The following is a 27,854-nucleotide window of genomic DNA, read 5'->3' on the forward strand; positions in this document are numbered from 1 at the left end:
GTTATGCCAACAGTTCTCCATGTAAACATAAGTAATATGAAAATTGATTAAAAAATGAAAGATGGAGTAAAGCAATAGCTTTCCGTCTCTAATCGCCAAAATTCAGACATAAATCTCGTATTCTCTTCTAAAACCCACTTTGAAAGAACAGTATACATCCTAATTAGTCTTGCTCAAAAACATAAAATAATTTTACGTTTCCTAGTAAAGTCCTAAACAAAGCACGCTTCCTTGTTTCAATTTGCACACAAAAAAGGTAACAAAACATTCAACGATTGTTTTGCATTAGCTCATTTAAATGTATTCTAAGTTATATTTCTTATAACTCGATAGTAGAATAGCAGAAAGCATTTATAGTGCATTTATACTGTGAGTGTTTGGAACTCGTCACCGTCTGAAAAAATGATTCTTTTTCTCCTGATTCCACAGACGAAAACAACAGCTTTCAGGTTTGGAACGGCGTGAGGGTGAGTCATTTTGCGCCAGCGAACACACGGGGTCTCGTTTCAACAAGAAAAGGTTTATTAATTGAAAGACAAGCCACAAATTTAAGAAAACAACACTAATAAGCTAGCCTGAGCTCAAGTCTGAAATATTCAGAAAAAACAAACTACATGTGTCTTGGATAATTCCTATATTTTCCTCATATTGACACACTAAATGTTAATATATAATTTTATAAATATAAAAGTTCCCCAGTTTTGTTATCCTTCATGTAAAATACACAATACAAATCACTCTACACTTATTAGTAAGCTTTTACCAATTTTCAGAGGATATAATTTACTAAGAGGTAAATCGGAACAACACACAAAAAAAGGAAAAAAAATACATATGTACTGTATATGTAAGGTACATCATCCAAAACGATAAAGAGAGAGAGAGCGCGAAGGGGGAAAAACAAAAAAATATCACAATTTACACTTTTCAAACATATCTGTCATTAAACTGCTTAAAGTAAGGGACTGTAAATAAATATCCTTCCATTTTATCTCAATATTTACATCTAGGACTTCTGTTCTGAGGGTTTTTCTCAGAGTACCACGATGCTTGTGCTTGCATTTGAACGCGCTACAGCAGGCCACGACTCACTACGTAAACAGTCAAATGGCACTTAAAATAAGCCCCCCGAAATAAGACGACAGAAACCAAGCGTGTCACTCTACAGTACCATAGAAAGAAACCGAAACCGAAACCAAAACGAAAAAACCTCAAGATGACAATGATAGTGCAGTGCTCGTATTGGGGAAATCCCAATATAGTTCTGTTCATGTCATCATCAGCAGTCGAGTCAGTTTGGGTGCCTTGAAACTGGGATGTGCATATGTGTCAAAGGTGAGTGTGGCGTTTTTGGGAGACGTCCGTCCGTCCATCCGTTGGCTTGTACTGGTTCTGGAGGTCTTAGTGAAATCAAAGGCACTGAAGTCTCTAGTCAGTGAAGCTGCCTTCACGCTCCTCAGGGGTTGATATGTTGATATCAGAAGAAGGGCAAGTTTCTTTTCCTGGAAAAGCTTGCATTGATATCCAAACGTCCGTCGAGGATTTCCATTCAATCTTAGTGTCTTGGTCAGAAAAGAAAACTAAAAACACAACAGAGACTTTCCAAATCAAAGGTCAAAAGTGTGAAGCGCATTTTGGCAAAGTTCGAGTAGAAACAGGCATGTGGTTCCGACTGTTCTATACTTTCTGGCACGGCGTCCGAAAGCCACGGAGAAGCCAACTCATGATATTCTAGCAGCACGAGAAAAGGCATGCAAGACCAAAAGCACTTCGAGTAGTGTCATCGCACACGATCAACACGTCTACCGAACTATCCAATAGCGAAGAGCTGTCCCTAGTCCAGGCACGAAGACAGAAACCCAACGGAAACGCAAATCAATTACGTAACTCTTCAGCGGTAGAAAATCTTTAGCAACCGGCACGCTCAAAAAAAGGTGACTTTCACAGATTGCACACGTAAATATAAATCAACGATTATCGGGAAACGTCAGACGGAATCTCTTTAAACGTTCGTTAAAAGTAATTCGGAGTACAAAAAGATGCATAAAACGTACGTAAAACACACTCATCATCAGTAGTGAAGAAAATAACGCTTTCCAGTTTCCAAACTACATTTTCCAGTGTTTTCCACAAAAGTACAGCAATTGACAGGTCAAGTACACTTTCCTAACAGATGCTGTGATCGCCATTTCACAGTACTTCAACTAAACGAACAACCTAGATCTAGTACCAAATGAAACTCTGTCATCTATACATGCAGATTAAGAAACATAAATAAAATCAAAGGTCTGAAATGAGACCCACTCTTCATCATCGTAATGTTTATTAACGTTTGGTCCACGAATTGTAATGTGGAGGGCAGCCGATGTGAATTCAAATTAAAGTAAAATGAGAACGTGGGTCGGTAAATAAAAGACACGATCCCGTCAGGACTCGTGTCTAAAACCGGCAAAGCCGGCGTGAGGTAGGGTGACACGACGACGACAACACCTCGGCCAAATCGCACACATAAGTTCACCCGACTCAACAGGCGAAGGAACGAACCTCAAATTGAAAAGGGTGCAATAACTGAGCGACACACCCTGTGTCAGATCACAAATCCAGCCACGTGTCCACCGTGATAAATCGGGTGGCAGATGTCTCCGCGACGCTATGAATATTCTCCGGCGGTGTGGTTTTCAGCACGAACACGACGGCTTCACCGGTTCAGACGAGATGAAAAGCTGTTGTTTGGGTTAAGGCACTAAGATGAACCCGAGGTACATAAAATCCCTGACATTCGCTCCGCAACATCGCACAGGCGCGAGAGGCGACGAAGCGTCGAAATGGCCCGTGATGACAGCCCGTCGTCTCTCGCTCTTGTGTTTTTGGTCCAGTCGGTAAAAAGAAAAACTCCAAGACCCACGACACAGTTCGCACATGCAGCATATGTACAACGACCAAAAGAAAAGGCTACCGAACGACTAGAATCTACAAACACTCGGACTGCAAAGTACAGAAGGTGAAAAGGCAAGCTCATTACGCTCGGTACAAGTACGGTCTAGCCTGCTTTGATTATAGCAGCACGGTTATACAGCGAGACTTTCCACTCCCTAACCAAACAGCAAGCGACGTTTGGCCAATTACGCGTTCTAAACGAAACTGTAAACAATGACCGGTACAGTAATAGAGAAGTGATAAATATCGACTAGGCAAATGGTACGTTCCTGGTGGAACCAGTGGCTTGGATTTGAGTTCTGGGTCATCCGACAAACGTTTTTTATTCACATCAGGGCTTTAGACTTTACAATCAGCACGTGTGTTCATGGGAGCTTTGCAGAGATCCATTTTCGCTAAGGATAAGAATGGACGGGATGAGAGCGCGACGGACGCCCGTTCAGACCGAGGCGTACGTGTTTCCCACGCTGCCGCAGTGGCGGATGGTGCTGGTTCCGGAGCTGAGGATGTGCTCGGTGTGATTGCCGGCGGTCGGGGGCAAAGAGCTGAGCATGCTGGGTTGAACGACGCCCACCACCGCGCTGCTGCCGTCCTCCATGGCTCCCACCTGCAGCACCTGGATGACCTCCGTCTCCGCTTTCTCGCGCTTGGCGAGAGGCTCGTCGGACTCCTCCATCTCCTCGTCCAAATCGCTGTCCATCTCGCTCACCTCATCTAGAATGAGACATGGAAATTAAAAAAAAATAAAAAGAAATGACATTGACAACCCATTTGACAGCTTCTGGGTTTCCTTTGCATTGCAAAGATGAATTTTGTTGATACTGATTTCATTTGCTTGGTAACAGCCCAAATGTAAGAATTTGACTCAAAAGATGATGCACACTTTATAAAAAAAAAAAAAAAAAAAAAAAAAAAAAAGGCTTTATAAAGGTAAAAATGCCTATAAAATGATTAGTTCCGGTCCTTGATTCTGATTGGTTGAGCCACGTTCCAAGCTGTTATAAATTACACCATGTCTACACTGGACACGAGCGGTGCGACGTGACAAAATACAGTACAACCCATTATAATCACTGATGCTGTCTACACTGGATGTGGCGCAGCGTGACGTGACAAATCCTGACAGTAAACTGCTGCCGCATTCTATTTTTTGACGTGCTCACGCAAAGTTCAAATGATTTGCAACCGTCACTTTGTCACGTCCAGCGTAGACAGACTTTAGCTGTTGTGACGCGACAACTGTCGCATCCAGTGTAGGCACGGTGTTACTCTACAAACATATACCTTTGTTTATGTTTGTGTTTTGCTCAGCAACCACTTTGTTGCAACCACAACCGTTCCTGAGGAACTACATTGTTTGGCGGAAGAATAATGTTTTTATTAATATTACACTTTATTTGCTCTGTTGTATTTTGTAAAACTATGTACTGCGTATACGGAATTACCGTTTTATAAAAGCAACAGGCCCTGTGAAGCCGTGGTTTACAGTGAATTCATGACAGCTCCGCATCGTGCCTAACAACACCCCTTAGCTGTTATAAATTTACTGTAAACTACGGCTTCTTGGGGCTTACTGCTTTATTAAACTTATTGAAGAAGATTCATTTTTATCACTGCCGTGAACTGACCACTCCGAATGTGAAGAATATCAAAAAATTTAGGAGTCGGCTGTCCAGAAGTATAGTCCTTAAGATGCCAGCACAATAACACACTCAGAAAAATATTGTCTCATTATCGTTATCAATAAAATTCCTGAAAATACTGAGATATCATTTTTTGTCAATATTGCACACCCCTAATTTATGTTATTTAATTAACAATAATGTATTGATGATAATTGTTAAAATTTCTGTAATAATTAATACTTTTAACCAGTTTCTTAAAAATTAAAATTTATTAAATTTAACTTAAAGGCTGAAATGTGAAGACAGGGTCATAAAAATTCATAATCTATTATTACCTGTCATTTTAATTTTCATATTTTAATTAGAATAAAACATTTAATTGCTTTTATTTTGGTTCACATTTTCATTTTTAATCATGAAGCTACAGGACGACAGCGCAGTGTTTAAAAACAACAAAATACACTAGGGCTGGGTAAAAAGATTCCCATTTTAATGAACCAATATTGATCCTTATATACCAGTCGATCTTTTGGTCTATGCTGTTTTCAGTTGATGAATGAACAGTACATAGTGCGCCTTCTATCCAATAAATCGCAATAGGCTGAGCTCTGTGCTTTGTTACTTTTGATATGAAACAACGTTTCAGATTTCAAATTCTGTCCATTTCATTAGGAACTTAAAAGCAATAAATACTGTTTTGGCGCTCTTTTAATGTGGCGTGATAGATCACTATAGCTAAAGTGGGTAGGCTAGTCGCCCATGCGTAATCAAACGCATAGCAAAAGATTTATGACAGTTTTATTTTTGTTCTGGATCCCGTGCTCTGCTGCTACGCTGGAGCCCACTCGCCTCCAACTGGAGTGGGAATTACAGTTACAGTTTACAATAGATCACTCTGTGTAATCTGTCAAAGTGATGAACGCCCTTCAGATTTTTGCATCACTCAATGACGGACAATTTTCGGTTAATGTGACCTCTGCTACAGACGTTGCTCTACCCCGCTCATATGGTAAGAATTTTATTTGTGCAACTTATAAAAAAGGTCTTAAAAAGTTTAAGCTTAAAAGTCCTGCAGAAACCCTGTATACGTCCTTCTTATACAACTTGTTCTACAATGCACCACCAGCATGCTCTCTATTAGTCAGAAGGACATGAGTTTAACAAAAATGAAGAAGTCAAAAAGGAAAAGGCAATGTGCAACGATGAATGGAGGAATATGGTGGAGGAATACAAACAGCACCGCGCTCACACAGCAACAGCTCATCCAGCCATCTCATCTGTCAAACGGCTTTCAAAGGAAAGCAACAAAATCTCAGAGTCCCCTACTGGTCTAAAGTGGCTGAGCTTGTTAGTCTGGACTGTAATTACGTAACTCTGGAAGTAATGAGGTCTCAGCTTGCGGTCTGAGCTTTGGCGGGCTTACCTTTGTCGATGTTGGCAGGTGACATGGTATTCAGGTCCTGAAACTGCGATGGATGGAGTGGCACAAAGAAACGGCAATTAGAGAGAAAGACTGACTTTGTGGCTTTTTACAGCTCATGCTGAGCTTCACAAACAGCGTCTCGGAGAGACGCAGTCCTTACCTCTCCCATAACTCCGATGGGCGTCTCTCCCGTCGCTTGCGCGACACGGTGTTCCACCAGGTAGAACATGTACTCGTCGTACAGCAGCCGGATCAAGTGGAAAGAGCCGAAACTTGCAGCGCTGCGAAGGGTCAAATCTCTGATGACCATAGAGCTGTAAGAGTGCGACAAAACATGAAAGTAAAAAGTTCTGTTGGCACTTTAGGAGAGATTCTGATGCAGGGGAGTGCAAGATGGATCTAGGCATCATGAAGATGCCAGTATGGTGTGAAAAAAGCCTAAAAGTCTTGCCTGTAGAAGGACCACTTGAGCAGGAACTGGCGTGCGGCTTTGGGGAGGGTGGGCTTATCCTCGTACGGCTTGAGTATTTGAGTGACCACGTTGTCCAGCCAAGCGGCCCACTGTTCCAAGGAGCTCTGCTGTTGGAGGGTGGCCTTGAAATCCTGCTCAAGACGCTGAACTACGCCCTCTTCGCACTGGCACACCCACGAGGCCTGCTCCTGTACGTAATCAACAAGAAGTCAGAACATCACTACAATGGATCTTCTAAATGACTCTGTAAGGCTGGAACAGCCTGCACAAATTTTGCACAGATTTTTGCAGTCTGGACAAGTTGGCAAAAGTCAGAGCCAGTCTGCAAGATATTGGGTAGTCGAGAGTTGACAGATTTTACCAACAACTGCACAGTGTTTGATGGGCACAGACTCCCAATTTCTTAGCTTCAGACTTTGATTGCATTAAGTCTGAGGATATCAAACGTGCTTCAGATTTTGAGCTGACTTTTATAATGCCACGCTTAGAAACGAGGCACATGTTTCTGCATGAGTTAGTTGTTTTTGCAACATTTTTAAAGTCTGTTGTGAGATTCTCAGTTGATACGTGATGTGGTAACCCATACTAGGAATTTGTCCTTTGCATTTGTCTCCATCCAAATACAGGGCTCTACGCTTACTTTGTTTTTTTTTTAAATTAGGAGCAAAAATTCTGATCATTCCTTCCCATTACGAGGTGATATTTGACTCCTTTTGATTTACAGTGGGCTTTGTTTTAACCTTTGTAATGACATTTTTTAAATGTTATTAAATGTCATCTTTTATGTCAAATTAAAAAATTTATTAATAAGCTTTTTAAAATTTTTAACTAAAACAGTAGAAGAAGTTACCAATCATATTAAATCAGTATTAGCAAAATTCATTTACACAGAAGGACACAAAGTGGCTTTTAGACGTTTAATGAGGCTCGGAGGTGGCATGAGTGCAATTTAATTTATAAATTAATGTTGAGTTTAATGTTTTAAATATCACATTTTAAATACAGAAATATTAAATGATTTAAATAACTGCAAATTATGTTCAAAATGAAACTAAGGCTGCCAGTAGGCAGTGGACAAAGTACACAAATCAAGTATTTGAGTAAAAGTACAGATACGTACAATAAAATATTACTCAAGTAAAAGTAGTCCTTGTTCAATTTTACTCGAATGAAAGTACAAAAGTACTCAATTTTTCAATGTAGTTAAGTAAAAACATATTGATAGATTTATTTAGCAATTTTATATAGGATACTTAATTTAATTTTATATTAGCACATATTTTTTATAATGCTACTGCTCAAAATATCTGGGATTTTCCCAAAATAACCACTATATGGAGTCAAGATATATTTTTGCACAAAATGGCAAAATCAGGCAACAGTGTCAGTGTTTCCCCTTAGGTTTACGGGGGTACTCTCTGTGTAGTAACAAAAACATTTATTTCAGTAAAAAAGAAGGGCCCTACAGTGTTTTTCTTTTTTTTCCCAGAAACTTCTTTATCAAATGAAAATTAAACCTGTTTATTTTTTTATTTTTTTGCCAACAAACAGAGCTTTACTGTTAAAATTAATACATGGAAGAAAAATGGTGTGACTATTCAGTTTAAAAGGTTTTAATAATCATATTTATTTTTTTTTAACAATTAAGTGGTTATTCTTGTAGTACTTTATTTATTTTTCTCATTTAATTGTTTTATTTAAATTTGGCAGAAATAGGAATATATAAAGACCTACATTTTACTGTACAAAAGTAAAACAAGACTTATATATTTCTGTTACATGTTAAATTGTACTTTTATTTTGACGGGTTGCTGTTTAGTTTCTGTTTGTATATGATATGATGCTTGATATGAAGTTTATGTGTTCATGTCATCATATAGTGAGACGCAGAGGCTGAAAATCACTGCGAGCGTCATGTGTACTTCAGTATTTATGCAGTAAACAAACCCACGTCTCTGCTATTCATACACAGAGGCAAACGGAACATGCAGGATTCATATTTAAACCATCTTTTTGCGTTTCAATATTCACAGACACTAGTGCATATCGCAATCCGAATTAAGGGACAGACCAACTTTTGATTTATTTACCTAAAATCCGACGAAGTCAATCTGCATTTAAAAAACTTAAAGGTTTAAAAAGTATATAAATTGTATTATTTTAATGAAAATAACCAGTGGTTTCACTAGATAAGACCCTTCTTCCTCAGCTGGGATCGTTTACGACCGCATTTGTGATCGTTTGAAGCCGCATTTAAACTGTATTTTGGAAGTTCAAAATCAGGGCACCATATCAGTCCATTATATGGAGAAAAATCCTGAAAAGTTTTCCTCAAGAAACAATGTCTTTACAACTGAAGAAAGAAAGACATGATCATCTTGGATGACAAGGGGGCGAGTACATTATCTGTGAATCTTTGTTCTGGAAGTGGACTTCTCCTTTAAGAATGGATGCCATGGTGTTTGTGACGTACCTGCACATTGGCAAAGTCAACACGGTTGAGATCGCTGAGCATCTGGTTGATTTGGGAGGTGTTCTGCAGGACCGCACGGGCCGCCTGCGCCAGATGATTCAGAGACGTGTATCTGCGGAGGGTCTGAGCAAAGGCACTAACAGTGGAAACCTGCGCAAGAGAAGAACTCTTTGGGACTGGGACTTCTACGACAGACAAAGGCTTTGATTATCAGCTTGTCTAGATAAAACAACTGGTAACCATCTACCCTCTTACCTTGGTCTGGATCATCCTCTGGGGAATGCTGCTCATGGCGTTGGTGAGCCAGCCCTCAAGGCTTTTGGCAAAATTACGGATGGCTTGAGTCAAGGCACCTGTCGAACGCGGATGGAGATTCAGATTTACACAGAATAGAGGACAGGCAAGATTCGATATTATCTGGAAGATTCCACATGCCCTGATATTATTACACAAAGGTGTTATCAAACCAGTGTTTACCATTAGTATTTGTTATTTGGTGCAACAGTAGAAAAAAGAAGTGTTATGATGATCCACGACTCACTAGGAATGGGTCTCAGAACATCAGGGATGAGGATCTCCACGAGGGCCTGATACATCAGGTGATCACAGGTGTTCATCCACTTCAGCACCGCCTCATTTCGGCAGAGCAGAATCAGTCTGGTCCGCGGCAGGCGGCCCTCGATCTCGCTCATACCGCTGAATCAAAACGAATCACATTTTGATATCCTTTTTTTTAATCTAAAACTTGATGACGCACCAAAGAAGTAGGTAACATACCTGTTTTCTGTGATGGTGACGCCCTCTACGGAGCTGGAGGGAGAATAGCGCCAGAAAGTCTGCCACAAGTTCTCAATAAGATTGAACTGAAGGTTCACCACTACGTCCAAAATGGCCTACATGTGGAAACGGTGATAACGCCTTTAAATGTGCACTCAATAAGCTGAGAATTGGATTTTAACACGTCCTGAACGACTGACCTCGCAGTGCTCTCTGTACAGCGTCTGAAGGGCTTTGACGTCCTCTGATCCGACGCCTTCCACAGCCTCTCCGAGGTCAAGTTCAACAAACTCCGGCAGAGCCCTGGAACCATCTAATGAGGCATACGGGAAAAATCAGAAAAGCTCTTCTAAAAGATGAACCGTCTCCAGCGAATTTATTGCATTATGTTTACCCAGGAACTGCTGATGATGCTGGCTTTGAGCGATGAATGTCTGCTCTGCAGGATTGGGCGTGTGCTGCCCACCGGTGGAGAAGTTCTCGCCTGAAACGCCGTCCATCTTCTGCACTGGCTTGAATCTACAGAAGGAACAACTAGAGATGAGCTTCGTCCCAAATTTTAATGAACTGCCTTCTAAACTGAAATGACAACTCAAATTTACATGCACACACTTGGCAGATGCTTTTATCCAAAGTGACTTGCATTCAAAGCTGGGTGCTTACAAATCGTAATCCGTTACTGATTCCAAATGACATGACAAAAATAGTCAGTAATGTAATCCATTACACATTTTAGGTAATATAATCAGATTACTTTTAGATTACTTTTGACCCAACTCATTTATTACATTGATTTAAACAGGACAATCTTGTACCGCAATTATGTAAAAATACAAAGAGTGTAATTAACAGCATGAAGTGCATTAAATATATATATATATATATATATATGTTTAATTGTATTTTAATTATACTCACTGTGTTTTCAGCATCTGCCCCCTCAATATATGAGAACATGAACACATGAACATAATCTCTAGAACTGCTCTGAGAGTGACTTTATGAGCATTTTATTGTTTCTTTTGCGGAAAACTATTGTCATATCATATACAAACAGAAACCTAAAGGTTTTCACAGCAATAGTCAGAAATATATTACTTAATGTAATGATAGTACTACTACTAATAAAAAAAAAAAAAAAAAAATATATATATATATATATATATATATAAACGGTATTTAAGGAATATTTACACAACACAGTATTTCTTAAAAAAAAAAAGGAATAAATAGCCTATAATAAATTCATTCTTTATTAAATCTAATTATCCTTTAAAAATTAATTAGACATGCTTTTGATTATTAAAATGTTAAAACAATTAAAATAGAATCCAGAAAATTAATGGAAAACAGAGATTCACAAAAACAAAACTGAATTTAAGAAAAATACTAAATTTCATAGGGCCTTAAAAACATGTAATTTTTGTTAAACTTTTAATAATTTGCTGTAAAATTGTGAAAGTTTCATGATTTCAATTAATTAGACATGCTTTCTGATAAATATTTTTTTATCTAAGCATTAAAATGCTTAAAGTCATTAAAGTCTAGTAAAATTTAAATGATATTTAGGAAAAAATAAAACCTTTCACAGGGCCCTAAACATGTCATTTTTGTTAAACCTTTATTAAATTGATGTGAAATTGTGTAAGTTTCATGATTTTAATTAATTAGACATATCGTTTGATTAATAAAATTTAATTTAACCATAATCACGCTCAAAGTTCAATGCAAAGGGGTGTATTGTCTTTTACAGAATTCCTGATTGAGCAGCCCTTTAAAGTAAATATATTAGGTGAACAAAAAGTTTGAGAATGTCTGCACATAAGAAATAAGAATTTGTGTATTTTAATGAGTTTGAAAGACAAAATCCTTTCAATAATACATGGTTAAATAACCAGCTAAGTGATTATTCAAATAAAAATGAATGTGTTCATCAGTAGTTGGTGCAATGTTGAAAAAAAAATAAAAATAATAAAAATTTTATATATATATATATATATAATTTTTATTTTTTGGGGGGGGGGCTTTTTGCTACTTTATTATTGAGACGAGACAGTGGAGAGATGACAGGAAATTATTCCCGTCATAGGACCTCGAGACGGGAATCGAACTCGGGTCGCCGTGAGCGCAGTGGTGCTGTATATGTCGGCGCACAACCACAAGGCTATCGGTGCTGTAACTTTAATTACAAGTAATTAATATTTGGGATCTGATTACCTAATCCACATGTAATCAGTTGCTACCCAGCCCTGCTTGCATTTCATTTAAGATATGCATTTGACCAGTTCATGCATTTCCTGTGAATTCAACCCTTGATATTTGCATGTCCAGCGCCATGCTCATCACTACTCATGAGCCACGTTTGGGATACCTGTAAGAACAGCGCTTCAGATCTCTTATGAGATGCTACTCGTTGATAAAGTTTGACGGAGATGACAGTACCTCTGCTTCTGTTGGACGGGCTGCTGTCTCAACGCCATGTACTGCATGTCCTCCTGCAACCGGTTCAGAGGAGAGTCTGGCTTCACACGAATCCCATAATAGTGATATTTAGAGTTCCCTCTAAATTCAGAGTGAAAAAAACAAGACTTCTGTGAATAAATGCAGCTGTGGAGAGAATGGAGCATGTGTCAGTGAGAGGAGAGGCGGCTGATTTTACCGGGTACCCAAGCGGCGGGTGCGCAGCCCCATGAAGATGGAGCGGATGAGCTTCCCGAAAGACGCAGCATTAACAGGGTCCAGTTTCTGCTCCTGACAGTGGCGCAGGTAGTGATTGTAGAGGGTGGAACGGGGCAGACTCACTCCCTCCGCCGTCTCGTAATTATCCAGTAACCATTGTAGCTGTGGAGAACAGCTAAATTCGTCAGTTTTCAATTTCTTTAAAAAAAAAAAAATTGCATGTTCTATGGAAGAAAGAAAGTCGTAGTTTTGGAATGACAGTGCTGCTGTGCTATAACCTTAGAGCAAATCGTTTAACATCTCGTTTAACATTACAAATCCTAAAAGTTCTACATACATGGAAGAACAATAAAAATACAATAAAGTAACACTTGCATAAACTAATACAGTGCCATTTCAAAAGTCCACGCTGTAACTTTTTTTTTTTCAAATGTAACAAATGCATGTTCCGAATGGATCATGTGACTCTTTTGAATGGCACAGTGTAAGAGAGAGAGAGAAAGCGAGAGAGAGAGAAGCAGATTGTGCAAAGCGAAGCTGTGCATGGTCGTCATGGTTACAACTTACATGGCTGTTGAGCAGCGAACTTCTCTGACTGGATAAACCTTCAGACTTTTGGAGCGTCTCAATCGCCATTTCAATCTGATAGACCAAAGAGCAAAAGAATAAAGGAGAACAAAAACAAAAAGGGGGGAAAAGTAAATCAAACGAAGGCCGTAGCGACAGAGAGCTGTACTGACACCAGAGATGAGCAGCAGAAACAGACCCGACTAAAGCGTCCCAGCCACCAAAACCACACACTACAGCCCAGCACCGCAGACGTCATCATAACGGTCCCGCTTTCATTGACAATTGAGCATAGCGTTCATAAACACCCCACCACAACAGGTCAAAAGTCAGGAAGTTTTTCATGAACAACAGTGACAATATGATCAGTTATTCATCTGCAGGGTCAAAAATTAAATCTAATTCACCACTGACAACTCGGTTGTCTATGCAGTAGAACATGAATTCCCTTTTGCCAAAAAGGTAGAAAAACCTCAACACCCATAATGCACTACACTTGTGAGCAGGATACAAAACTGCAGAAGTAGGATGCATTTTACATCACTGTTCAAACATAAAGTTGGCTGACGATCAATTGCCCCTTAATGATGCTCGATGATAAGACTTCCCTTTTTTATGTAACATGCTATAATGAAATAAATCTGTTCTAGACACATTGGCTCTGTTCCAAACATCTAACATAAGTGCACCTGATGTAAAGGCTTCTTGACATGTTTATCTTGTTTTGCATGTGCATTGCATGCATGTTCTTTTATACAAATACTGAAAACGATAAGAAAACAGTTCAGTTGAATTTAAAATGAACTGTAATGTTTATATTTAGGACACTGCTGTCCACCTTCTTTTTAATGTAAGAGTAGGTTGATAAAATTTGTAGACTGAGTGCGTGTGGCTTCCAGTGTCAGTCACTTTTAGTAATTTTTGGCAAATATAGGGCCCTATGATTTCCGTGAGCCAGAAAACGCAGATGGGATTTCTCGGATGGAAGACATTTATTACTATTGTTTAATAGAATGCATGTAATACTACATGCTACTGCTATTATTACTAAAATTATTAAAACTGTATTTTACTAGGAATAAGGAATAATCGCACATTTCTTTCATTTTAATTTTAATAGTAACTTTGTTTGCCAAAAAATACAATTTATTGAAGTTTCATTTGAATAAAAGATAAATTAAATTAATATTTTATGCCTTCAATTGATAGCCAGAAAAATTTAAATATTGTAAAAATAAACACTAATAAATTAAGTTGTTTTTATGCGTTCAAATAATGAGACATGCTTAAACAGAACTTGGTAACAATAAAACAGAAGGTGAGAAAAAGAGCCCTAAACATGTCATTTTTGTTACATTACTTTTAATAAATTAATGTTAAATTGGATGTTTCATAATTGTGATTTTATTAGACTTGCTTTTTGAATAATAAAATATTATTTAACCATTAAAAAAAAAAAAAAAAAAAAAAAAAGAGTCCAGAAAAATTAAAGCGAAAAATTGGAATTCGGAAAAAAATAAAATTAAATTGAATTTGGGAAAAATAAAACAGCTTTCATAAGGCCCTATATTTGTCTTAATATTCTATTATCATAATCATAAACATACTGTTTTGTAGTGCAAATAGTTTCCTTATTTAATAACAGTGCTATTCAATTGTAAGTTTTGCCCATTCACAGAAAATAGCAATTTCTTCATTGCAAAATAAGGTGGAAAATAAAGGTTCTTTATTAGCCTTGATGGTTTCATGAATAGGGTCCTATGAAATCAGTTTTATTTTTTCCCCAGATCCCATTTTATTTTTTTCTAAATTCAGTTTTTTTCCGTTTTAATTTTTCTAGACTCTCTTTCAGTGGTTAAATAAAAAAAAATATATATCAATCAAAAAGCATGTCTAATTAATTGTAATCATGAAACATACACAATTTAACAGCCCTTTATTAAAAGTTTAAGAAAAATTAAATTTTTACAGCCATACGAATCAGTCAGTTTTATTTTTTTACCAAATTCGGTTTTCCATTAATTTTCATAATTCCATTTTAATGATTTCATCAATGTTTAATAATCAAAAGCATCTCTAATTAGTTGGTTTTATATACATAAAAAATATTTACTTTTTTTTTTTTTTTCAGAAATACTGTGTTGTGTATTGCATTTTTACAGTTAAATTCTGGTCATTTTTTTCTGGTAAGTATTTATAGTATTTTAGTATTAGTAGTATCATTACATGAAGTAATATATTTCTGTCACAGTTTCTTCAAACTTTTATTTTGGCGGGTTGCGGTGAAGACCTTTAAGTTTCTGTTTGTATATATGATGAGATGATCATTTTTCACAAAAGAAAGTGTAAAGTGCTCATGAAGTGACTCTCAGAGCAGTTCTAGAAATGATGTTTGTGTTGAGGCAGCAGAGACTGAAAACACGTTTACTAAACAAAACTGCACGTCTGTGCCATTCATTCACACAGTCATGCAGCACATGCAGGATTCATTTTTAAATAGTAATTTTTGGCTTAATATTTACAGACACTAGTCCATATCGCGTTTTGATTTAAGTGTACTGACCCACTTTTGATTTACCTATCCATAATTCTGTCCAGGTGGAAATCATAGGGCCCTACATGACGAACCTTTAACATTAATGGAACTTCTCCATTGCACAAAGAGTCTTTATAGTGGACCACAAAGAAAAAAAATGGTTCTTTTCAGAACTGTTCACTCTTTGGAGAACCAGAAATGGTTCTTAGGCATCACTTTGAAAACGCAATTTTGGAATTTTTTTAATAGTGTGGTAGTTGATAGCCTTCGGCATTTTGGAACAGAGCCGTGATCACAAAATATGTTGATTTACTTTAATAGGTAACCACTTATAAAGATTCAGATTGGGTTTATTTTAGTTAATTAAAGTATTTTCTTATTTCTGAAGTGCGTTTTAGCCTCTCTTAGAAGTTTCTCGTTAAAAATGACCCAGAAAATGACCTCTGGAGGAAAATTATTATCCCTTAATTTTTTACAAACATGTTAATTTTGGCTTGAACCGTTCCAAGCACGTATCAGAGCAAGAACGGGGGACTGTGAGTGGTGAGGTGCGCGTCCGTGATTGGTGCTCACCGTTGCGGGGGAGGCTCTGGTGGTCTGAGCCGCGCTGTGAGGGGCGGAGCCGTCCATGGAGTTTCCTCCAATCAGATACGCTCCCGAGCTGCTGATGATCTGGCCTCCCGACAGCCCCATGGCCAAAGCGCCGTTCCCGTTGCCGTTGTTGGCCATGCTGTGAGTGGTGACCACCGTGCTCACCTGAGCCGAGCTGCCCTGCGTATCGAAGTAGTTCCCGCCGCTGTTCTGGTTGTACAGTTGCGGTTCTGAGTACGAATACGTCCGTCTGCCAACAAAACGAGAGCGCTTGAGATACAGCAGCCAGCTGTTTTCTTTTTTCACTCGAATGATTTCTGACATTTTTAAATTATATCAGCGCACACGCTTTTCTTTAATTGACTCGAGAAACATAATAAGTCGTGTCTTGATGGGTTCGCATCCTTTCAGCTTCAGGTGAGAGTGCTGTTTCCATGGATACAGAAATCACCAAAGCATAAGTATTTTATAGAGAACATTGCTTTTGATTGCCATTCTGATATGTGCTTTCTCCGTTCGGCTGATGACATTTTATTTATAATAGCCAATTTGAAAGATCTTAGCCTCGTGCTGAGTGAATTTCTAAATAGGAGCGATCCGAATGTTACCGAGCGAGAGAAAGCAGACGGAAGCACTTAGGAGAGTTTCAGGTGACCTGCGCCGAGGGTGAACGTCTGGAAGTGCTTTTCCGCGGCACAGGTCGACTTCTTCTCTAAAAAGCGCACGATCCTCGAGTGCTCTCGTCCCTCTTACGCCGGCCACTCACTGATACTTGTGGTCATTTCCAGGTGACTGAACGCAGTTCTCACACTGACGCTCAGCATGTTTCAGTGACAGGACAGAGCTGGAGTGCGTCAAATCAGTTTGCAACTAAACAATCGTGACTAACCCTTGTTTTATTTTGTCTGTGACAGTATGAGGGACTAATTCTGCATTTTGCACCATTTTGCTGGTGTCCTAAAGCACTTGTCGGCAGGTGCGCCAATTACAAAGCGCCTCTGACATGTATTTTTAAAATCACATCAGGGAGCAGGTATGTCTGAGCCCATATGCTTAAACACTCACATGGTTCCATTGGTGTAAACGCCGTTGTTTTCCTCCTGAACGTACTGCACCTGTGCTTGATACACATGCTGGACCTGTTGAACAGTCTGCGCCTGAAAACACACGACACAATTACACCCAGAGTGACTCACGTCTCCATCAAGACTGGAGAATATATAAATAAGCGGTTTCAGCAGCTTCGCAAGATGATAGTAAAGGAAACAACAGTATGTTACATTTACAACGCTTTCATCAAGATTCACAGAGAAAAATGCGTATAGTAATGGACCCTTTTGACATTTCCAGGGTTCTCAGAAGCTGAAGTCGTCATAGCTGGATAAACATCTATAACGGTAAATGAAAACTACAACAAATACCATTTTTGCATTCCTATTTGCCCCAATAATAGCGTTTCTTTGACTTTCCAAATGTGACCCTGGAGCACAAGTCTTAAGTAGCACAGGTTTATTTGTAGCAGTAGCCAACAATACATTGTGTGGGTCAAAATGATCAAATTTTCTTTTATGCCAAAAATCATTAGGATATGAAGTAAAGATCACGTTCCATTAAGATATTTTGTAAATTTCCTACCGTAAATATTTCAAAACTTAATTTTTGATTTGTAATATGCATTGCTAAGAACTTCATTTGGACAACTTTAAAGGTGATTTTCTCAGTATTTAGGTTTTTTGCACCCTCAGATTTTCAAATAGTTGTAAATAGGCCAAATATTGTCCTATCCTAACAAACCATACATCAGCTTATTTAATCAGGTTTCAGATGATGTATAAATTTTCTTCTAACAAACCATAAATCAATGGAAAGCTTAAATCAGCTTTAAACCCCCAATTTCAAAAAAATTGACCCTTATAATCCAGGATCACAAATAACATTCAATTTTGTGTCACTCCCTCAGTTGTTGTATTAGAAACACCCACGCAATTTAATGCCAAAGTAATAAAACATAAACTACAGTGTTGTAAGTGCACATAAAATATTTTGAAAATTCAAAAATATATACAAAAAAAATGGTAAAACCAGATTTACAAAGTTAATAACTGTGGAAAAGTCGTTCAGGTCTTTAAAAAGATCTAAAAACTGTTACTGACTATAATTAAGTAAATAAATACAGTTAAGTACCCCCCCCCCCAAAAAAAAATTATATGCAGTTAGTGAGTTATTCGTTAGTCTGATTTAAACATATGATTCATTGCAAGAGCGGCTCATTCGTTTGTGAACTAGATTACTCTTCTCTCATACATTTGTTGTTGTGTTTTTCTAATATTCACCCAAAAATGACAATTGAAAATGATCCACAATATTTTGGATAGAGGACTTATTTTAGCCAGAAGCCACTAGTTAAAACGTCTTCATGATGGATTTGTTTCTTTTGTCTTTTCAAGCTGTTAACTGATGGACTGCATTGCTTCACTTGCTCACCAATGGACGTGAATGGGTGCCGTCAGAATGAGAGTCCAAACAGCTGATAAAAACATCACAATAATCCACAAGTAATCCCCACCACTCCATCAGTTAACATCTCGAGAAGACAAAGCTTTAAAGTTTACAGCTTGTAAACGGCGCTTGATCTGTGCAGATTTCTCTCCTGATTCAGACCAGACCACTTTTTCACTAGAGGAAGTGTTATTATGGATTACGGAGTTAATTATGGATTTGTTTGGGTTTTTGTCTTCTCAACAGCCATTGTGGATTATTATTGATGTTTTTATCAGCTGTTTGGACTCTCATTCTGACGGCACCCATTCACATCTACATCCAGATTTTCATTTTTGGCTGAGCTATAATGGTTTTTAGATGCATATGGGCTCACCTGTTGCTGGACGGGCACCTGAGACGCCACCTGCTGGGCACTGACCGCAGGCTGCACAGGCACGCTGGTCTGGAGGGGCACGTTGGACGTGGAGTCAGCGCCTGCCTCTGGGGTCTGCATGGCGCCTTGGAAACACAAAAATCACCATTGTTCACAAATACAACGCTTAACTTTAACACGTTTTCTTAACAGGTTTGAACACTAGCAATAGTGATGCTCGTCTTGCAAACGCTATCGGAAAGGGTTTTTTTTTTTTTTTTAATCAGTCTCAGGTCACTTCCTGTCCTCTGCAGGGTGTGATTCAGCTTGCACAAACACACATCTGTGATGTGGATCTGTGTGTTCTGGGCAGGTCAGTGAGTGGAGATCGCTGCCCGTACCCAAAGCAATAAATGAAGTTAATATTTAATCGCCTCGGCAGGTTTCTCTCCGCTCACGCTTTAAACAGTAGAGGTTTAAAAAGCAATAGTTTGCTGCTACCGTTCAGTATTGCTGAAATCATTAATGTAAGAAAACATGTACATCAGAACGTTTGCGTTGGTTTTTCTTGTTCCAGAGCCATAATGCAACATGTAAACAAGCCGTGTTTGAGCAGCGGAGCTCGACCGTACACGCAGCCCAAGGCTTCTTAGCCGCAAAAGTTTCCATGATCAGGTCTCTCCAGGTTAATTACCCTCGTGCCTCCTGACAGCCGAGCATCTCTCCCCAGAGGCTCCCTGCCACCTCCTCTTCCTCTGTTCCTCATTTACCTGAAGGGTGCAGGTGGTGTTGTGTTCAGTTCACCTCCCCCTCAGCCCTAAACGTCTGATTACCCAGCATTCCTGCCTCACACATAATCACGGCCATTTCCAATGCACACGCTAATGAGTCAACAGACTTTATCTAGAACACGCTTAAACTATTCACAGATAACATTCTAACGTTTTATGCCAATGTGGATTGCCGTCGTTTTTTTTATTGGCATCAGGCAGCGCCATTATGGCTCCAAACTAGATGACTGTTAGTCTTAATTGGATTTTTTTCTTTTTAAACAGAACTTTTCATTAAACAGACTTGCATTCTAATTAAAATCCAATTTAAACTCTTGGTAAATGCTACAAATATGTCCTCCGAAATGTTACAACAGATGTGGATTTGTAGTGTAAACACACAGAAAAACCCTCATCCTGTTTAGAAATATGCTAACAAATCAGAGACATGTGGAATGCAGTTTGGCAAATGACTCAACACCTGTTGTCCTTAAACATAATCTATATGTGACTCTGGACCACAAAACCAGTCTTAAGTATCACAGGTATATTTGTAGCAATAGCCAAAAATACATTGTATGGGTCAAAATGATAAATATTTCTTTTATGCCAAAAATCATTAGGATATTAAGTAACGATCATGTTCCGTTAAGTTATTTTCTACATTTCTTACCGTAAATTATATCAAAACTTAATTTTTGATTAGTAATATGCATTGCTAAGAATTTCATTTGGACAACTTTAGATTTTTCTCAGTATTTAGATATTTAGATGCGTCCTCAGAATTGTATCTCAGCCAAATATTGTCCTATCATAACAAACCATACATCAGCTTATTTATTCAGGTTTCAGATGTATAAATCTTAATTTAAAAAAATTACTGGTTTTGTGATCCAGGGTCACATTTTCGGTTCCCCAAAGAACCATTCAGTGGTCAATTCTTAAAACGACCATTTTAATAACCTAAAAAATCTAGGGATATGCGGGACTAGTCGCATACAAAACTTTCGTTTAAACAAATTAGTCGTTGCGCACACCCCTAAAAAAAAAAAAAAAAACCTGTTTTGACTATAAACAACCTTTAGTGTAACAGAAAGGTTCTTTATAGAACACTTAATGCCAATGAAGAACCTCAAGATATTGGATTCAGCCTTTAAAAAAAAAAACAATAGTTTTGTGGTCCAGGGTCACATATAGCATCAGATTCATGAAAAAATATGGTAAATGCAAATTATACAATGCAACTAACCATTTGTGTCCTTAGTGAAATAAATTGTGACCCAGGACCACAAAACCAGTCATAAGGGTCAATTTTTTTGAAATTGACATGTATAGATCTTCTGAAAGCTGAACAAATACGTCTTCAATTGAATTGTTTGTTATGACAGGACAATCTTTGGTCAAAATATAATTTTTTGAAAATAAGAAATCTGAGGGTGCAAAAAAATCAAAATACTGAGGAAATCGCCTTTAAAGTTGTCCAAATGAAGTTCTCAGCAATGCATATTATGAATCAAATTAAGTTTTGATATATTTACAGTAGGAAATTTACAAAATATCTTTGTGGAACATAATTCTAACTTAATATCCTAATGATTTTTGGCATAAAAGAAAAATCATTAATTTTGACCCATACAGTGTATTGTGGGCTATTGCTACAAATATACCCGTGATACTTATGACTGGTTTTGTGCTCCAGGCTCACAATTAGTTAAAACATAACATTTAAATTACTTTCAGTTTTGTCCAGTTAAACTGGTATTTTAGCACACATTCACGTGTCTCTTGGACACTTGACAAATTAGACAGATGCAGAGACAGATGTTTATAGCCTATGAAACATGAACAGGCGTGTGACCTGCCCTCATGCAAACCCAAAAATCACAACAAAACTACACAAGGTGAGAAAAAAATACAGGCCAGACTATATTTGCATTGCAATGATTAAATGATTAAAATAATTTATAAACTGTATTTTGCATAGTAAAACACTGGCCGCTGAAACATTAAAGAGACAATTCCCAAATTCAGTCTGTCATGTTGATAATTTTGTTTATTGTCTATGCAGTTCATGAAAACAATACATTCCATTGTTTGATTTAATATTTTTGCTTACTTCAGTCAATAACCAATTTATAAACAATTTTGGCACTTGATGTCCAACGTAAAAATGTGCATCTTGCAGCACTGCTCTACATTGTCTTAACTAACCCCACCTGCTCCCTGTGGCCGTGCATAAACAGGCACCTGTCTGAACTCTCGTCCTCCCCCCACCCCAGCTGACTTCACCTCCTCTTATTCATCCGCTCCCCTGTGGGCCACTTAAACCCAGAGCTCCGCTGAGCAACTGCAGCCTCAAAAGCCGAAGGGTAACAAAGGCCCAAGAGGAGGGCAACACTTGCCGTCTCTCTACCCCCACGGCCCTGAAACTGCCCCGGCACGGAACGAGGGGTCAAATGCGCTTTTGGGACGCCAAACGTATATGTTGGGCAGTAAAACTTGAGTTTGAACTGCACTGCATTTTGTTTGTCATTTGCAGTCGTTAAATTGTACATGCACTATTAAAATGGGGTTTTCTGCAGTGACCCTGGACCACAAAACTAGTTTTAAGTAGCACGGGTATATTTGTAGCAATAGCCAACAATACATTGTATGGGTCAAAATGATCAATTTTTCTTTTATGCCAAAAATCATTGGGATATGAAGTAAAGATCATGTTTCATTAAGATATTTTGTACATTTTTCTACCTTAAATATATCTAAACAGATTTTTTGATTAGTAATATGCATTGTTAAGAACTTCATTTGGACAACTTTAAGGTGAAATTGTTTTTTTTTTTTGCACTTGCAGATTCCAGATTTTTAGTTGTATCTCAGCCAAATATTGTCCTATCATAACAAACCATCTATCAATGGAAAGCTTATTCATTCAGTTGTTAGATGATGATTAATTCTCAATTTCAAAATACTGACCCTTATGACTGGTTTTGTTGACCAGGGTCACATTTTTGGTTCCCCAAAGAGCCATTCAGTGGTCAATTCTTAAAACAACCATTTTAATAACCTAAAAAAAAAAAAAAAAACTATGAAGAACCTTTAGTGGAATGGAAAGATTCCATAGTTCTTCATAGAACATTCAATGCCAATGAAGAACCTCAAGACATTTGAATCGGGCATTAAAAAAAACACTGCGCTGCAGGTCCTTATTGGCATTGATGGTTCCATGAAGAACCTTTAACATCCATGGAACCTTTGCATTGACCAAAAAGTCTTTGTACTGGAAGAAGGTTGTTTAAAGATGATAAAAATGGTTCTTTTAAGAACTGTTCACTGAACAGAACCAAAAATGGTTCTTCTATTGCATTGCATTCTTCCATTGGAACCTTTATTTTTAAGAACATAACCAAAAACAAATCCACTGCACCAACTGAAGCAAAAATGTCCATAATACAGTAACAATCATTAAAACAAAGACTTCTGAAGTGATTACAGTAGCTGGTGTATATTTAGCATTGCCAGGGGTGGTTCAGATTTAAAAAAAAAAAAAAAAAAAAACACGCACACACACTAAAATAAAGCAAAAAAATAAAGAATCTTGATTAATCTTAATTAAAAAAGAAAAAATTGTAGAAGCTCTGTAACATTTTTTTCCGAGCAGCATCCGCCCACACGCTCGTGAGCTATGAACCTCAATGGGTTTAGCTTGAAATGAAATGGATATGAATTATTTACTCAATCAGTATCTCTTAAAGAGATTGGAAAGGCAACAGGATACTGCGGACAGGTGGCACTGCCCCGTTTCAACTCTACACCTGACTGTAGATAAGTGGTAACGTGAGCTGATAACTAGCGGTTTCTGACATCCTGTCCTCTTGGTTTGGCCATTAACAGACTAAAGGGGGGAGAAAATGACGGAAAATAAAGCTAAAACACCAGACCCGAGAGAAACACCTGGAATAACATAATCAACTTCATTAGCTCGATTGCTTTTGTTTTCTTTCAGAGAAAATACTCAGAAATCACTATTCATTTCCGCAATATCAAAGACAGCATTTCTAACAACAAAGCAGGTTGGATGGAGCGATATACCAAGCTAACTCTCTCCACTGAGCACATGTCAGGTCTTCTCCAGCATCTCACGGCACACACCTGTTCCTCGGCCTATAATGAAGACAACAGGGGAAGCGAGACGCTACTTCATCTCGCAGAGGACCCTGATGCAACTCTAGGAAACCCTCAGCGATTTGTTTAGACGATGTGACTCGAACCTGCCGCCGTTTGGAATACGTGAGAATCGCTCGCAATTCTGCATCCGGCGCCAGGAGACGGCAAACCAACGTTGCTAAAAGTGACATGCTCTTTTAGCGGTTGCAGACTAATGGGAACTGCCAAGCTATGCTGAGCTATGAAACAAACTTCAGCAGAGGTGCATCTTAAGATGGTGTCAGCGGCAGACTATAAGTTTGTTTCGTTTAAAACCATTATCAAGAAAGACTTAAAAAAGCTGATCCACAGATGAAAAAGTTGGGAAAAAGCAAAAGATGAGAGGACACAAATTATGGCTGGACATGCAAACGTGATGCTGCATTCTTGAGTCTTTCATACAAAAAAATTATTATAAATACACCAAGTTTTGGTTGTGAACGGAGCAGTTTGGTCAACTTTTAACAGCAGTATGATTTAGACACATCTTCAATCCCATGATCTTCCTTGCATTTCCTCAGTGATCTATTTTGACAATAATGCAAGAAGCATAAAACAATGCAACCAGACAAATTACAAATTATAATGTCAAAAGCAGTGGTGCATTTTAAGACTTATAGTCTGTCAATGGCAGACTATAAGTTTGTTTTTATTAAAAGACTTGAAGCTAATCCACAGATGCAAACGTCAGCAAAAAACAAAAGATTAGAGGACACAAATTATGGATGTGCATGAAAACAGACTTTTATACAAAAAAAATAGACTATAAAAACACCATCCAGTTTGGTTGTGAAATTAAAGTCTGGACCAACTGAGCAATTTTGACATTATTAATTACAACGCACATTCAACCCAGACCATTCCCTGCATTTCCTTATTTATCCATTTTGACAATAAATGCAAGAAGCATAAAGCCATGCAGCTGGACAAACTATGAATTATAATGTTAAAAGCAGTGGTGCATCTTAAGACTATAAGTGTGTTCCTATTAAAACCATCATCAAAAAAGACTTTAACGTGTCCACGAGAAGCACATCCATAGATGTCAGGAAAAAGCAAAAGATGAGAGGACACAGATTATGACTGCGCATGAAAACAGTTAATGCTGCATTCTTGCACTTAAGTTTTTTTTATACAAAAAATAGATTATAAAAACACCATCCAGTTTGGTTGTGAAATTAAATTACGATGATGATATAAAAAAGTCTGGACCAACTGAGCAATTTTGACATTACTGGACCACAAAACCAGTCATATGGGTCATTTTTTTAAATTGAGATTTTTGCATAATCTAAAAGCTAAATAAATAAGCTTTCCATTGGTGTATTTGGCCGAGATGCAACTATTTGAAGTCTGGAATCTGAGGGTGCAAAAAAATAAAAATAAAAAAGAAAGTTGCCTTTAAAGTTGTTCAAATGAAGTTCTTAGCGATGCATATTACTAATCAAAAATTAAGTTTTGATATAATTATGGTAGGAAATTTACATTTTCATGGAACATGATGTTTAATTAATATCCCAATGATTTTTGGCACAAAAGAAAAATTGATCCTTTTGACCCATACAATGTGTTTTTGCGCTCCAGGATCACATTTATCCATTTTGACGATAATGCAAGAAGCATAAACCCATGCAACTGGACAAACTATGAATTATAATGTCAAAAGCAGTGGTGCATCTTAAGACTATAAGTGTATTCCTATTAAAACCATCATCAAAAAAGACTTTAACATGTCCACGAGAAGCACATCCATAGATCTTTGCATTGGACCACAAAACCAGTCATATGGGTCAATTTTTTTTATTGAGATGTATGCATAATCTAAAAGCTAAATAAATAAGCTTTCCATTGGTGTATTTGGCCGAGATGCAACTATTTGAAATCTGGAATCTGAGGGTGCAAAAAAAATAAAATAAAAAATAAATATTAAGAAAGTTGCCTTAAAGTTGTCCAAATGAAGTTCTTAGCGATGCATATTACTAATCAAAAATTAAGTTCTGATATAATTATGGTAGGAAATTTACATTTTCATGGAACATGATGTTTAATTAATATTCCAGTGATGTTTGGCACAAAAGAAAAATTGATCATTTTGACCCATACAATGTGTTTTTGCGCTCCAGGATCACGTTTATCCATTTTGACAGTAATGCAAGAAGCATAAACCCATGCAACTGGACAAACTATGAATTATAATGTCAAAAGGCATTGGTTTGATTCGACGTGTGACGTCAACGCTAATTTGTCAATGAAAGTGAGCTCATAAACAGGTGGATTTCACACAGCTGTGCAAATAAGCAGCTGCCTATGTAGGCAGAGATGCTCACTACTCTTTGACAAGTCTCCAAAAAGAAGATCTAGAAAGCCAGCCCACGAGTTTTTGTTTAAGGATGCCCAAATATGCCGCGCACGCCTCTGGTGCCCTATGTAGGCAGCACACTAGGTTTTGAGACACAGCCACAGAGGCTGAGGGCCAATAGCTTAGCAAGAGTAACTCCTGCTTTATAACAATAGAAGACAGACAGATAACCTTCATATGCAGCACGGTATCATACAAAAACACACTTAAAATCGAACAGGAACATCCATCAGTCGAAAATTAAAAACACAGACATTTCACTGAAGAGAAAATCTATTCAGTTTCACACAAATGAGCGTCAGAAATGAAGCTAATGATAATGCATCAACGAGCTGTTCAAAAAAATTCGGATATACAGGTTTAATAGAACCAAAGCGTGTTTAACGACTTCAGAAAGCATGGAATTGCATTCAAAGCGTTGTGATGATGAACACAAACGCAAACTAATACAAAAATCGCTTCATTCGGGCTCACGATGCTAACGCTAGCCGCTTAGCAACACCTGCTTCGTGAGAAAATGATGCTGCGCTTCAATAAAACAGCGTTTTCGTCGCGTTTTCGCCGTTCAGGTCTCGCAAACGCGTGTTATTATCATCAGATTTATTATTGGACACTATTCAAACCGCGACAGATGTCGTTTACTCTTCAGGTTTAGTAAATAAAAGCAGTCGAGAAGAGAAACATCTGGACGCGCCGCATCAATAGAAGCAGAATGAAGCAGCAGAGAAAAGAAGCAGCAGCGGATCAAACACCGATTAAACCTTCACGACACACAAACCCTTTCTGTTTCACTCCAACCGTCAAACAGAAATCAAAAAGCCACGAGCATTATGCAGCGAACATATTTAGAAACGAGCGGTTAATATGGAAATATTCACCTGGACTAGTGTGTGGATGAGGATGAGGATGGTAGGAAGGTGGTGGTAAGGATGGAGCGGAGAGGAGGAGGTTGTTGTTGTTATTGTTGGTGGGTTACAGTCGCCAGGACTACGGTGACTATGGCGCTGCAGCTCAGGGCAACGGTTGCTATAAAGCTCGCCGCGTAAACGAACTTGACGCTGCGGAAAGAGGCGGAGCCTGGAGCGGTTAGCATATAAAGCTCAGCGCGCAACCGAACTTGACGCTGTATGAAAGGGGCGTGGCTAGCTATGGTGTCTGGTTGACAGCTCAACCGAACTGAAAAAGAGGGCGGCGAGTATCTTCGTGGCCTCCGGAGGCTCGAATGTGAATTATTTCTATATTTTGTGTGTCTTTATGTGCGTAAAAAAATACAGCTATTATCATTCTCATAAAATCTGAAAGTGCGAACGCAAGCGTACATTGTAAACGAAAGAAGTCATATCGTGGGATGTTCACACACAGTGTGTTGATGCACCAATAGGAGGCGCCCGTCGCCCTGTGGGCGTGGCTTTCTAAAGCAGGTCTGGTTGAGATGAAAGAGAAAGGCGGGACTGATGCGCCAAACCACTTTCTCCTGTAAAACGTGTTTGTAGTGTAAATAAACGGTGAGCGTTTGATAAAAAATTATGGCACTACTTTGCACAATATTAGAAAGAGAAAAGCTAAAAAGACTTATGAAGCACTATGT

The 27,854-nt window shown here is 38.1% G+C and overlaps 1 protein-coding gene across 2 annotated transcripts; it reads right to left on the reverse strand.

The window, feature by feature from the left end:
- Positions 1-691: 691 nt before the first annotated feature.
- rfx3 (regulatory factor X, 3 (influences HLA class II expression)) lies at positions 692-27,303 on the reverse strand. 2 transcript variants are annotated; one of them, XM_051120574.1, is made up of 17 exons: positions 27,145-27,303; positions 18,956-19,080; positions 17,146-17,237; positions 16,063-16,330; positions 12,954-13,028; positions 12,367-12,548; positions 12,150-12,269; positions 10,102-10,226; positions 9,908-10,020; positions 9,708-9,823; positions 9,472-9,626; positions 9,186-9,283; positions 8,931-9,080; positions 6,437-6,645; positions 6,146-6,299; positions 5,986-6,028; positions 692-3,651 (listed from the first exon to the last, which is right to left on the reverse strand). In XM_051120574.1, exons 2-17 carry the CDS (start codon positions 19,073-19,075, stop codon positions 3,377-3,379), a joined length of 2,295 nt encoding a protein of 764 aa, XP_050976531.1. In that variant the 5' UTR covers positions 19,076-19,080; positions 27,145-27,303; the 3' UTR covers positions 692-3,376. The 2 variants fall into 2 exon arrangements, with proteins under 2 accessions (XP_050976531.1, XP_050976532.1); XM_051120575.1 differs by lacking the exon at positions 12,954-13,028 and having other exon boundaries at positions 27,145-27,302.
- Between the last annotated feature and the right edge of the window lie 551 nt (positions 27,304-27,854).

Source organism: Labeo rohita, chromosome 10 (genome assembly GCF_022985175.1).
Source record: "Labeo rohita strain BAU-BD-2019 chromosome 10, IGBB_LRoh.1.0, whole genome shotgun sequence".
Taxonomy (NCBI): Eukaryota; Metazoa; Chordata; class Actinopteri; order Cypriniformes; family Cyprinidae; genus Labeo; species Labeo rohita.